The sequence below is a fragment of the Euprymna scolopes genome, chromosome 38 (assembly GCF_053919585.1).
Source record: "Euprymna scolopes isolate OS-2025 chromosome 38, ASM5391958v1, whole genome shotgun sequence".
NCBI classification, from domain to species: domain Eukaryota; kingdom Metazoa; phylum Mollusca; class Cephalopoda; order Sepiida; family Sepiolidae; genus Euprymna; species Euprymna scolopes.
The window spans coordinates 20614638-20629637 of NC_136519.1; the positions used below are offsets into that span (position 1 = coordinate 20614638).

General features: G+C 34.4%; 1 protein-coding gene across 1 annotated transcript in view; it reads right to left on the reverse strand.

Annotated features, from left to right (window-relative positions):
• Positions 1–15000, reverse strand: part of LOC145263032 (uncharacterized) — a 376016-nt gene that overhangs the window by 12304 nt on the left and 348712 nt on the right. The window contains exons 127-129 of the mRNA XM_080119864.1: positions 8934–9187; positions 2622–2736; positions 1195–1273 (exon numbers count right to left, since the gene is read on the reverse strand). Coding sequence (XP_079975990.1) covers positions 1195–1273; positions 2622–2736; positions 8934–9187 — 448 coding nt within the window. The remainder of the gene's footprint in view (positions 1–1194; positions 1274–2621; positions 2737–8933; positions 9188–15000) is intronic.

Here is a 15000-nt window from a genome sequence, read left to right on the forward strand (position 1 = left end):
GGCTTGTGGAATTCTTTTCCTGCTCACTGTTTCCCCCTTACTTTTCAAGACTAAGGTCAATAGGCGCCTCCTGTCTTTGCTATAATCATCTTCCATTCTTGTTATCTCCTTACATAAAGTAGCTTTGTCCCTTGTTTGGAGCGATTTCCATGATAATAAAAATGAATTGGGGCTGACATTAGGGCAATTTATAATCTTGCCAAGTACATTCATAGCAACCAACATGGTAAAAGTTTTGTTGAAAAACAACAACTATAAGTCTTTCGAAATTTTTAATTGTTTATTTTTTTTTATTGAATTTTACTGTGGTTGCATTGTGTTTTCAGTGATAGGTAACTGCTTAAAAATTAATTCTTCCGAAGCGATTAAATAATATATATATGTTTTTAATATTAGAAATTTATTTTATTTATGTTATGCTTTAAGCTGCTATTTTTTTTATGCTATTGCTTGCACAGATAATAGTACTAAACAAACGATTATTTTATTTATTTGCAAACTATTATCCTCATCTTTTGTAGTTGTTGTTGTAACGACGTTTCGGCCAACTATTCCTCTGGCCTTTGTCAGGTTGTTGTGGATTTCAGTGGATAGAGACGTTGAATCGCTACAGTTCCAGGTGAGCATTTTCTGAAGATAGCGGTTTCAATCCTACTCAAAGCAGGCCAGAGGATTAGTTGGCCAAAACGAAGTGAGACAACAACTATGGAAGCCAGTAATTACTGAAGATACAGTTAAAAGATTCAGCATTTCTATCCCGTCATTATTAACAACCAGAAGAAGGCCAGAGGAATAGTCCATAAATAAATAAAATATACAAATTACTCATCTTAAAAGAATTCCAATAATAAATAATATAAGCGATTATTTTTTTGCTTATTTCCAGCCCCGTTTGCTTGTTTAGTAATGTTATGCATACAAGCAAACATTAAGAAAAAGCAACCTAATGCATAACATATTGTATAAATGTAATTGTAAACGCCTTTATCTATGAACTTGTAGCATTTCATTTCAACATTATCATATTATTAAATTACAATACAATCTTTATTGCAAAAAAAAAAAAAAATGCAAGGCTTGAATAAGATAATGTAAACATATTAGATGTATATTCAGCATTCATAAAAAAAATTTTATATACTAACGAGTGATCACTTATCAAATCCTGCGGACTATAAGATCTTGCTGACATACCTTTTCCTTACTTGTTTCCCTTGCCCACACTGAGCCGAACAATTACTCCAGGATGACCATTCTGTCCATTTAGGGGCATCTGCAGATGATACATACAAAGACATCAACTAAAGTATCAAAATTGCTAAATTAATGACATCATTACATAATTTGCTTCTTTGATTAATTCTCTCTTATTTTTGTCTATATCAAATGATAAGGGAAAATGTATTCTCGGTATTTTTGCAAAAGGAGCATTAATTAGAAATTGTATTCTTATTGGTAAAAGTTGAATAAATAATCAATGTGTTTTGAAAATTTTTAAATGAGGATTGATTATTGTGATTATTTAGATTATTCAGACTACTGTCCTCATCTTGGTTGTTATATTTGCAACATTTGATTAATAGTTGAAGAAAAAAAAACATTTGATCATTAGTTAAAATGAATTGCTTCATAATCCTTTGATATTTTAAATGCATTTAAACTGTCGAATAAAAGTTATTTATGACTCAATATTTTAACCAAATACATTGAAAGATAGAAAATTTTGGAATAATTTTATAAATAGAGATATACAGATTATTTTTTTTTTTAAATTAGTTATGGTTTTGTTGAATATTCTAGTAGGTTAGTTAATACATATATTAGCAGTTAAATTATGAGATCGGAAACGTATTAGACAAAGAGTAAAAACAGATCAGCTGCTGGACTTATAATCGTAAGAGCAGAAGTCTATAAAGCAAATAAGTAGAAATGACAGACACCAGAAAGAGGGTTCTGGGAGAAGACTCTGAAAGGTCTTGGGAGGAAACAGTCAGTTAGGAGTAGTAGTAATAATATGTGTCAATAAACTTGTAATGTGTAAAGGTGTATGCTTAATAACACCCTCTCTCTCTCTTTTTCTCTGTCAAACACACACACTCCTGTTTATGTTCCAGTCACAACTTTAGGACGGAATTAATTGATATATTGTAATGTAATTAATTGCGTACGATTCAATAAATCTTCTATTTTATTAACCTGATGTTTATAGAATTATTAATTCTCTGCATTTATAAAAGAATATCTGACGACCTTTGATTTTCAGCTCTTCATTCCTATAATAATTGAACATATGCAGCCAGTGATGGGTCATTCAGGAAGAAGAAACGTGGAAGAAGATATGATTTTAAATAATTCTTCAAGAGTCAGCAGCTCAATTGGTATCAAGTACGCAGGAAAAAATTATTATATTATAGTTTCATAATAATTTAGTTCAATTTATCGTTTAATGACTGAACGGTAATGTAATAATTAAATTTAATATTAAAAATCTATTCAAAAATAATTTGGTAAAAATAATAATTACATATTTAATAAAAAAAGCAAACCGAAATGAAATTGAAAAGGCTCCCGGACAATGCCGATTATGTATAGCTAATGAGAAATAAAAGAGTAATACAAACCACATCCAAACAAATCAAGAGCCAAGTGCAGGTCTGCCAAGTTTGTTGGTAGAATTTGTAATTCTTCAGTACGGATTGTTTCCTTTAAAGTGACTTCGCCTGGAATTTGTATTAGCTAAAAGAATAAGAAAACAAACAATTTTTACCGTATTCGGTTTAACATCCGTTTTACATGCTGGCATGAGTTGGACCGATTTATTTTTAAAAAATTAACTTCCAAACTAACCTATCTCTGGCTAGGTCTTTATTTATCCTGCTTTCTCTTGAATTCATACCTATTACTCCCTGATATGTTTTCTTTGACTATATCCTTCACTATCAAATGTTCTACATCTACTAAAGCAAGAACTCTCATCCATTCTTTCAATGTGACCAAACAACAATGTCTCAGAAACTATTCAGATTTAATCTTCCTCCAAGGTCATCAGATCTAAGCTTGTCTTCAGGATTCACATTACACATCCATTGTATCATTGTCATATCATTCCTCTTCATGCAACATATATCTTCAACCTTCACTGGCCAGATTCCAATTTCATATATCATCACACTATGTACATATTTCTGATGGATAATTCCCTTAATCAACAGTGGTAATGCTTTACTAGTGGCAAAAAATATCTTAGTTTCAATGATGTATGTCTAATTGTATTTTCTTTATGTTTTCTTTAACAGAAATGTAAACTAACGAAAAATTACATTTAAAAAGTTCATTAAAAAATCCATAATATTCCTTGAAGTCTTTACCAGTTGAATCGGTTTGAACATTTTTCGTTAGTAAAACACCTTCATTTTCAGAAGACAGATTTTCAAACCTTATTATTTAGAAAGTTTCTAAAGAAGGGATATAATTCTAGTTCCTAAATAAGGAAGGTAATGTTTGTAATAAAGTTCTGTTCCTTTAGCTAATTTGCATTGAACTTTTTTATTTTGAAGATTTGAATTTCATATTTTAAATGCACGTTTTAGAAAAAGGTTTTTAAGACACTTATATATACATATATAAATAAACGTTAAAGTCTTATATACGACGTTGCCCGGGGGAAATATGACACAAAGCCAGAATAAATTAAGTAAAAGACCGCAGCTTCTGAAAGCAAATTAAATTATGGTTGCTTGTGGGGACCACTGTCAGCCTTTGGAAATAGCGGGCACTGGCAGTCATGGCCAAAATAAAATTATCTGGCTTCTACTGCCGGGCATTGTCTGACAGTAGCAGCTAGTAGAAGCTACTAGTTGTTATTGTCAGCATTGGTGGTTACTGGTGATTAGTGCTGGTTTGGCATCGCTACTTGTGGGTATTGGCGTTTACTGGTGAGCCCTGGCTGCTTTTGATACTGGCAGCCACGACCAGTGTCGGCCTCAATTGAACTGTCCAAACTGAAGTCGTCTGTTTTCAAGTGTCAAACATTGTTGGGCACTGGCATTCAGTGGCTGTCGCTGGATGCCTGTGGTGGGCACTTGTGGTCAGTATTAGTTAGTGTTGTTTTGAGGCAGTTACTTGCATTTACTGGTGGGTACTGTCTGCCTTTACAAATATCACTGTTAGTTTCCAGTGTTTACTCTCGGTCACTAGAAGCCATGACCAATATTGGGCTCTATTGGACTGCATTGAAATGAAATTGCCTGTCTTCAATGGCTAGCACTGGTGGTCATTCGGGTTTTGAGTTTTGGTTGAGGCAGTTACTCCAGTTTACTGGCAGGTACTGGCTTCCTCTGCAACTATCGTGATTGTTCATCATTGTTGATCATCACCATTGTGTGCCTTCATTGAACTGCTATGAAATGAAATTCCCTGTCTTCAATTGTCGGGGACTCATCCAGTGCTGGGTACTGTCATCTAGTAGCTGACACTGTCACTCAGTGGCGGGCACTGATAGTTATAACGATAATTGATGGTAATTATGATCAGTACTCTTTTAAGGTGGTCAGTTTCACTTCATAACAAGGATGGGCACTGGCAGCAAATCTCCTATCTTCAATTGTCAGGCACTGTCATCTAGTGGCAGGAACTGTCCTCCATTACCGGATACTACTGGTCACTGGCAGTTATGACGGTGATTGGCGATAACTGGTGATTAATACTCTTTAATGTGGCTACTGTCACATCATGACAGAGACAGGCACCGGTGGGCACTGGCAGGCACTGGTGATTGTTACTCTTTTGAGACAGATACTGCTGTTTTGAGGTGGTTACTTGCAAGTACTGGTGTTCACTCACGGTGTCTGGTGAGCACTGGCTGCCTTAACAATTGTCGGTCACTAACGTTAACTGTGTGCCAAAGGTGGCCATAACCAATGTCATGCTTTGTTCCAAGCCTAAGCAAAACATGGATTACCCTATTCTTTGTTCTACACACTCCTAATGTGCTGCGTTGGTGTAGGTATGTTTTTATACTCATACAGAATATGGACCGAATTATATTTTAGATATAATATTCAAATTAAATTTTATAGGATATTATTTGTTTATTTAAATATTAGGTGAAAGTACAGAATAGTTACAAAAATCTGTCACCATAACGTTTTTATTTAGAAACCCATTCTTAATCTGGGTTTCTAAATAAAAACGTTATTATTTTGGCATGTTTCGTATTCTGTCGCATGTTTTTTATATATATTTCTATTCATGAAAAACGATGATGTGACAACGCCAATGATAACAACAGCAACAATGATGCTAAGAAGAAAAAAGATGAATATTTTATTTTAAATATCAGTTATGATATGCGATTTCTTCATTGGGGTAGAAGTAAGTGTATAAAGGTAGATATTATTTTAGCTTTTGTTATTCAATTGTTTGTTGTTTTGTTGGATGACGCCATGTTGTTTAGTTCTCGGTAGTTGTTTGTAAAACGTTACAAAATACTTTAATCCTATATTCTCTAAGTCTGCTAAATGTATGTGAACATTGGTTTATGAAAATGTTAAGTGATAGTACACAATACTCACAAAAAGCTGCCCCTCCCATGTTAAGAATGGGTTTCTAAATTTAAAAAAACGTTATTATTTTATTCTGTCGCATTTTGAATATGTTTGTGTAAATTTTATGACAACAACAATGGCGCTAAGAAGAAAAAATATAAATAAGTTTTTTTAGAAATATCTTTGCAATGAAACTTGTATTATTTTATTTTATTTCTGAACTTATTTTAAACGCCTTTTTGAACATTTTTCTTCTTCCATTTTCTTTAATTTCATATTGTTTTATTTCGACTTTTATTTTTATTGTTTTATCTGTTTATATATGTGTTTCCCTATCCCTTATTTACTGTTTCTATTTCCTCCCCTTCTTTCTCCACTTTCCCCTATATCTTCCCCATTTTTTATATTCTTTTATGAGTAGCAGTTCTTTATTGATCCCAATTATTTCATAGTGGCCTATATTTTTAAAATATTACATACATATATACCACCCTTCCGATTAACTTTTATATATTGTACCTACTTTTAATTAATTTTTACCATAAATGCCATTAAGCCAGTTTTTTTTCTATATTTGCATTTTGTATAATTCTGGCCTTTCTCCTCTTCTGATGAGAAGCACTAAGCTTCAAAATGCCATGACCTAAAAAAGTTTTGTCTTAAATTTCCCATTAACTTTTTCTTATCGTTCTGATGATATAATAAAGTTATCGTTTTTGCTCCCCATGATAGTGTTGAGCTTTTCTTATCTTGATAAGTTTTTGTTTTGCTAAAGATTTGATAACATAATTATTTTTACTATTTGATAACATTATTATTTTCTGATGAAACAGCGAAACAGTACTGTATGTGGATGACTATATATATATGAAATAATATATATATATATATATGTATATATATATATATATATATATGAAATAATATATATATATGTATATGAAATAATATATATATATATATATGAAATAATATATATATATATGAAATAATATATATATGAAATAATATATATATATATGAAATAATATATATATATATGAAATAATATATATATATATATGAAATAATATATATATATATATATGAAATAATATATATATATATGAAATAATATATATATATATATGAAATAATATATATATATATATATATATATATATATATATATATATATATATATATATATATATATTATTATTATTATTATTATTATTATTATTATTATTATTATTATTATTTCATGTATCCATGTGGTTAAAATGTATGGAATTTGTGTGGCCCGGTGTTTTTATATATTCACGTCATGTTAAGTTTAGTTAGCTAATTAATTACATTCATTGTTATTCCCACCCATGAGCTAAAGTTTTCATTAGACAATGGCAAAGCTTTTCTCAGAAAAAAGATTCGGGTGACTTCTATGCCTATCTCTCTTTTGTTTTGTTCAGTTTATAAGATGGGGGACTCATTCTTATTGCAGAAAATTCTCTGTAGCTTAATTCACGTATACATTTCCATAACTTAATTACTCGCAATGTTCGCGACTTTCACCTGTGTGAACATTCTAGATTGTTATTGTACTCGCCCGAATTTGGCGTTTGATGGTTCTTGGTTCCCTCTGTTGCTGTGGCAGTTGTTTGGTAGCCCTGGGGGGTAGTCTTGGCAGATGAAGTGGCGAGGGGCTTCGTAGCTGGGTTTGGGTCTCATGACTGGTGGGGGTTGTTACAATACACTGATGATTGTGTGGGCGTGAAACACTGGGGTCTGTGAGTGTGGGATGTATGATTGTTTGATTATATATATATATATATATATATATATATATATATATATATATATATATATATATATATATATATATATATATATATATAAAATAAAATAAAAATTATAATTAAATTTACCAAAATGATCCAAGATGGTAAAACTAAAATATAATATAAATATTAAAGAATTAATATTTATAAAGTAATCTCAACCAGATGTAAAAGTTCAATAAAACCAAATAGGAGATAGAGCTTATAATAAGAGCAAATAGTTAATAAAACGTGTTAAAAACAGTTTGAAAAAGAGTTAAAAACATATTTAATCTGAAAAGGAAACACTTTATAAGTGGAGTCATCAATTGAAATGAATGGCTCTCGTCTTCAGGAGGCCTCAAGTTTTGACAAGCTTCTGGGCTTGACCATTACTCCTGATCTTAAATGGAACACGTATATCAAATCTGTTGCCAGGGCCGCTGGAAAAATGGTGGGATCTTTCTATCGATCTGGTAGATATCTCACTGCTGATGCTATTCTCTATCTATATAAAAGCCAGGTACGTCCAAGGATGGAATACTGTTGCCACATCTGGGCAGGAGCTGCTAGAAAGGACTTGTCCTGCCTTGATAGAGTTCAAAATAGACTTCGTAGCCTCGTAGGAGATGTCCTTTTCTCCTCCTTGCAACCTCTATCTCACAGAAGAGATGTTGCGAGTTTGTCTCTGATGTATCGTTATTTTCATGGAAAGTGTTCAACTGAGCTTCAGTCTATGGTCCCCCCTCGCAAAACTTTCACAAGAAACACTCGTCTAGCTGTAAACACTATCAATAATTTCCCCCACTCTTTATCTGTGCCTAAATCTAAACGTAGATTCCATGAACAAAGCTTCTTTCTTAGAACTGCACGCCTGTGGAATTGTCTTCCGTTTTCCTGCTTTCCGGCTGACTACAATATGGTTGTGTTCAAGTCTAAAGTAAATAAGTTCTTGATGAGCCGTTCCATATAAGTTATCAAATTTACCAAATTGTCATTACTAATGATTACTATATTGACCAATTTCTACTGTACACTCTTTAACCCTTATCCTTGAGTGGCCTCTTCGCCTTGATAATGTGGTGATGCCTTTGTAAAAAAAAAAAAAAAAAAAGTTTCGAAGAAATACTTTCCTTCTCATCAGAGGGTAGGAATTAGCAAAATGCGGGATCGGATTTTGCATACAAAATTATTTGATGAAACAACAAGTAAGTCAAAGATCTTACTTGATAACAAAAAGTGAAGCAGAGGGAACATCGTGAAGAAAAAGGTGATTTCACGTGAATGGATAGCCAGGTGAAAGGAAAAGCATCCAATGACGGTAAAATACAAAAATGTAAATCCAAGAAAGTTCATTTAATTTTCCATTCGCACAAGTAAAATCCAATAATTTTTAACATGTTTTATTAACTATTTGCTTATATATATATATATATATATATATATATATATATATATATATATATATATATATATATATATATATATATATATATATATAAAATGAAATTTAATTAAATTTTCATATTTATATATGTGTATATATAAAATAACGCATGCATATTTGAAATAATTAGACAATACTACTTACAGTTGCCCGTGCAGTTGATTTGGCTGTATATGGTATCCACTTTTCGTTTTCATTTTTATAAAGAACTTTAATTCTTGTTGAGTTTCCTTTTGTGATAATACCATTGATATCCATTTGCTTACCAAGGTTGATCATCAGGCCTATAAATTTATTTGTTGTTGACCAGCCAGAATCAGAGTACACAGCTGCGAAAGCTTTACCAGACTCGGAAGTAAATTGTTTTGGCTTCAATTCCAACCGGTCATAACATTTCCCTGTAGAGAATTGAAAGAACTAGATAATTGGGCCGCAAATAAAGTCATACTTTCAAACATCTAATGGTTATGACCAGAAAAAGATTTGGGAATCAAAATTACACGAGTAACAATTTCATAAAACTAATGAAACTCAGCTTTAAACACTCAATTTCATCTCGTGTAGTATTAAAAAAATGTCCCAATTATCTCCCTTTACTCCCTAGATTTAATAGGCCTTACATTATACGAGTGCATACCTATCAAAATTGTCAAAAAAAAACAAACAAAAAAATGCCTGCTTTGCCAGTATTTGCACTTGCTATTTATCTAAATATATTATTAAAATATTCATAGAAAGTCATGGAATTACATCGGTAATTGAATTTTGAATATATAAATTATAATCACTTCTGATGAACTTAAAGAAACATCCACTGTTGACGTGTTATTATAGGTTAGAAAATTTCTTTCTGAATTCATTTTAGGCAGTGGAGTCAGTCTGACTTTCTATTTGCTTTCTTGCTTCATCTTATTACTTAAACTGGTTTTGCTGAGCGGTTAGAAAAAGGCATATGTTTCACTTATTAACTTTTACATGATGAAATGGAAATATATATATATATATATATATATATATATATATATATATATATATATATATATATATATATATATTATAGATAGATAGATAGATAGATATTGTAATGATTTCAGTAGAAACGGGTGAATAAACGAAAGAAAAAGAAAAAATATGGTCAAAAGAAGTGTTAACGAAAAGGCAATAGATTTAGAAACGAAAAAAAAAGAAATAAGAGAGAAAATAATAATGATAAAGAAAATAATAATAAATGAATAAATATCAATGCGAATAGCGAATCCCCCTCCTCCTCCTCCTCCTCCAGATCAAACGTAAAGACAGATTCAACCCCCCTCTCTTCCTCATACACAACATCGCCAGTAGCGAAAGCCCAACTACTCCCTTCAACGCCTTTTCCCTAATCCCTTTCTCCTTCTGTAACACCGACGCGCGACAGGAAATAGCAGCCGAAATCGCTGGCATAAAAATGGTGCTGATTGATTGGCTAAACCAAAAAAAAAAAAGGAAGAAGAAAATATCTAAGCTGGAGAAAAACACTTTCTTTTTTGGGATTAAAATCGCAGCGAGACGAGATGCAAAATTCATCGCTTCGTCATCCCAAAAAGCTATAATTGAGAACCATTACCATCCAACCATAAAGTAAACACCTCACCCGTCTACACGAGGATGATTAAAGAGAAACGGACGGACGCTACATGTTTTAAATAGAACGGGGAAATTAAATTCCAAATCGCCTAAAAACCACAAGAATCTTCGGATAAAATGTTGTCCACGTGGAACAATATAATAAAAATAATGCGCGGCGCGTACAGTCCTTGGTTAGATGAGAACAGCACCACGAAATTGAAGAAGGACTGACACATGGCGACATGTTCGCATTTACAGTCTTTTATAAATATCAACACTGGCCTTTTTATTTTGTTTATCTGCAGATAAGTACCCCTTTATAATAACCCATTTCCTAACCCCTAACATCCCCTCCATCCATGCCTTTTCGAACTGTCATTCCATAATGACATTTATGTCGTTTTTTTACTTTATTTTTTTTTATTGTTCATCTTGCTCATCCCGGCCTATTGAGGTGTTATATTAGATTTCAAAATATGTGTTAAATAAAACCTCTATTATATCTTATCCGTGTGTTGCTTTGTGTTAAAATCGTTCAAGTTCAAATGAGAATTACTCACAAATCTTAGACAACGTGTCATTTCGTGTTGCAACTCTGCATCCGATGTATTTTATCTCTTTCGTTTTTCATTTTGCGTTACAAGCAGCATAGGGTGAAAGCGCTATTCTAGAGTCGAAAATTCTAATCAGGAGTGATCATCCTGATTTAGCTTCTCCCAGCCCGTAACAATATATATATATATAGGCGAATGGACCCTTTTTCGGGGTCAACGGCCAACTAGCACCGTCTGTGATTGTGTGTACGTATGTGTGTGTTGGGGTGGAGATGGCTACCGTAAGCCGTGGTGAAGGCAACCTTTCTAGGAGAAGCAAATCTCTGATTTAAAAAAACATAAAGCGGGAGACCAGTACCCGCATTAAGCTGGTGTGCAGTTTAACTTGCTGCTGGCTATCTTGCTCTTGCTTGTTGCTGGATCTCAACATTTTGAACCGAGAGAGACATTTAGCTGTCGTACAAAGCTAGGACTCTGTAAGATCATCTGTGTATAGATACTCACTCAGGCATTTGTCTATTAAAATGGTCCTGTGGCGATGGAAGTCATTTTTGGGCTCATGGACTTTAAGTGTCTGAGAGAGTGGCACTCGTCTGACAAGACGTTGCAATCATCATGTATATACATATGTATATATATACATATATATATATATATATATATATATATATATATATATATACATAAAAATGAAAACAAATCCAACACATGCAATACGTAAAACAAAGCAGTCATGAATCTCAATGTTTTTGTTGTTGTGTTTTTACATTGAGAGAAGCGTTTAAAAACGGTATAATTCCTCAATGGTCATGACGATAGTGATGATGTTTACAATTCAATGGATACACACGATAATAACACCAAGATTCATGACTGCTCTGTTTTACATGTTGCAACGATGGATTTGTTTTATCTGGGGTGGAGAGGGCTCCAGAAAGCTATAGTGAAGGCAGCCTCTCTAGGAGAAACAAATCTCTGATCTAAAAAACATAAAGCCGAAGGCCAGTACCCGCATTAAGCTGGTCTGCCGTTTGATTTGTTGCTGGCTATCTTGCTCTTGCTTGTTGCTGGATATCAACATTTTGAACCGAGAGAGAGACTAGCTGTCGTACAAAGCTAAATCTCTGGAATAACATCTTTGTACAGATACTTCCTCAGACATTTGTCAAAAAGAAAAGAAAGAAAAATGTCCTATTGGCGATGGCTGTCCATATTAACAGGAACAGAAGATATTATGCTAAACGACACCCACTCCAGCTCTGTTGCTGGAATGTGAGAACACTTATTGACAATGGTAAAAGACTAGAACGGAAGACTGCAATTTTGACTAAGGAATTGCAAAGATACAATATAGACATTGCTGCACTCTCTGAGACACGTTTCGCAGGTGAGGATCAACTGGTTGAGCGCGAGTCGGGCTACATGATCTTCTGGTCTGGTATAGTTGAAAAGGAGAGGCGTGAGGCTGGTGTTGGTTTTGCAGTTAAGAACTCCTTAATTGACAAGATCGAACAGCCAGTAGGCATAAATGACCGTGCAATGACATTGAGAATGCCCCTTGCTGCTGGTCGTTATATAAATGTTCTTTCTGTCTATGCACCGACTCTTACTTCGCCTGAAGATGATATTACTTCCTTTTATCATCTGCTTAGATCACCGGTTTGCCAAGTACTGAGAGTTTGGTGACTTCAATGCACGGGTTGGATCAGACAATGAGACTTGGTCTCCATTGGGTCCATATGGCATTGGTGGAGTCAATTTAAATGGCATGCTCTTCTCCATCTCTGCAGTGAACTAAATCTTGTTATCACCAACACTTTTTCCCACGAGAAAAACAAGGAGACCTGGTTCCATCCCCAATCTAAACATGGCCATTTGCTTGATTACATACTGTGTAGACGTGGTGATCTTGGAAATTTTTGAAAAGTTAAAGTAATGCGTGGTGCTGACTATGGTACTGATCATTTAATGGTCAGAGCTATACTGAGAATTACAGTTTGCAAAAAGAGCCGTTTCAATGGTGTCAAAGTGCCTAAACGTATTAATGTTTCCAAATTGAAGGATCCAGTGGTACGAAGTTCCTTGAAATCTACTTTCAATCAGGTGGATTTCTCAGATTGTGACTGGAAGACAGTAAGAGATACAATATACCAAAAAGGTGTTGAAGCTCTTGGATTGAAGGTTCCCAGACATAGAGATTGGTTTGCTGATAATTTCAATCAAATTAAGCCTCAAATTGATAGAAAGCGGAAAGCTTATTTGAAACTTCTCAACTCTTCACCTCTGAATGAACCAGCGCTCACTGCCCACTTTTCTTCTGTTCGGAGTGAGGTTCAGTGTTGTGTGCGCCAAATAAAAAACAAATGGTGGTCTGACCTCTCCAGGGAGATACAGACTGCTTACGATCATAGAGATGTCAAGACATTCTACACTCTGCTTCATCAGGCTTATGATCTGAAATCCTCTTCAACTACACCACTCCTGGCGAAGGACAGGAAAACCTTGCTGAAAATCTCAGATGAAATTATGCATCGATGGCATGAACACTTTCATGATCTTTTTCATAACCCATCCAATGGTGATGTTGCTGCAATAGAAAGTATCCCTCAATGTTCCTTATGTCCGGAACTTGATGTTGAACCGACTCTTGCGGAAACAGTTGACTGCATAAAACAGATAAACTTGAACAAAGCCCCTGGGCTGGATGGCATCCCTGTTGAGCTGCTGATACATGGTGGTGTCAATGTACATTGTGTGGTCCACTCTTTGATACTGTCAGTATGGCAGGGTGACCCGGTTGCCCAAGATTGGGAGATGCCATCTTGGTTATGTTGTACAAAGGAAAGGATACAAGATCTGATTGTGCAAATTATCAAGGTATCTCGCTGCTGAGTGCGGTTGGAAAGGTATTTGCACGGCTCTTGCTAAACCGATTGGAAAAGTATGTATGTCCTAATATCCTTCCGGAATCCCAGTCTGGTTTTAGAGGTGGGCGAGGAACTGTGGATATGGTGTTTTCTGCTAGACAGCTCTTGGAGAAATGTCTTGAACAGCGTATGCCTCTTTGCCAGTTGTTTGTGGACTTAACCAAGGCGTTTGACACAGTCAACCGTGAGGCTCTCTGGAAAGTGCTGGAAAAATTTGGCTGTACACCTGCCTTTACAGACAAGTTCAAGCAACTTCATAATAGTATGAAAGGTCGCATCAACTTCAATGGTCGGCTTTCGGAGGAATTCCCCATTGATGATGGTGTGAAGCAAGGTGATATAGCTGCACCAACATTGTTTTCATTCAATTTGACTGCTGTGCTCTGGTATGGTTTCCACGATTGTGATATGGGTGTTTATATTAGATTCAGAACGACTGGAAAGGTGTTCAACCTCAGAAGATTCCAAGCCAAAACACTTGTTAGTGATGAACTTGTTAGGGAACTGTTGTATGCTGATGATGCTGACCTGGTACCCACACACTCCCCAGTAGATATGCAACTAGTGATAGATCTCTTTACAAATGCTTGTACCTGCTTCGGACTGACAGTTAGCATTAAGAAAACTAAAGTCATGTACACTTCCACTCCCGATGATCTATATGTGGAACTTGATATCTTCGTCTGTGGAAAGCGCCTTGAAGTCATAAAAAATTTTGTCTAACTTGGGAGTGCCTTATCAAATGATGGCACTCTTAATGCGGAAATAAGAAAGAGAATTAGCAAGGCATCTGATGCTTTTGGAAGGTTAGAAGATAGAGTCTAGTCTGACGGTGATCTTACTCTGACAACTAAAATTTCAGTATATCAAGCATGTGTAGTACCATCCCTACTCTCTGCATCTGAAACTTGGACCTTGTACCGGTCACATATAGAATTGCTCGAGAGGTTCCATCAGCACTGCCTTAGACACATTCTTGGTTTAAAGTGGTATAGCTTTGTCCCTGATACATATGTCTTAAAAAAGGCCAAAACAACCAGTATTTCTACCATTGTTATTAAGAACCAGTTGCGTTAGGTGGGTCATCTCATCCGGTTTGAAGACTATCGACTCCCAAAACAATTG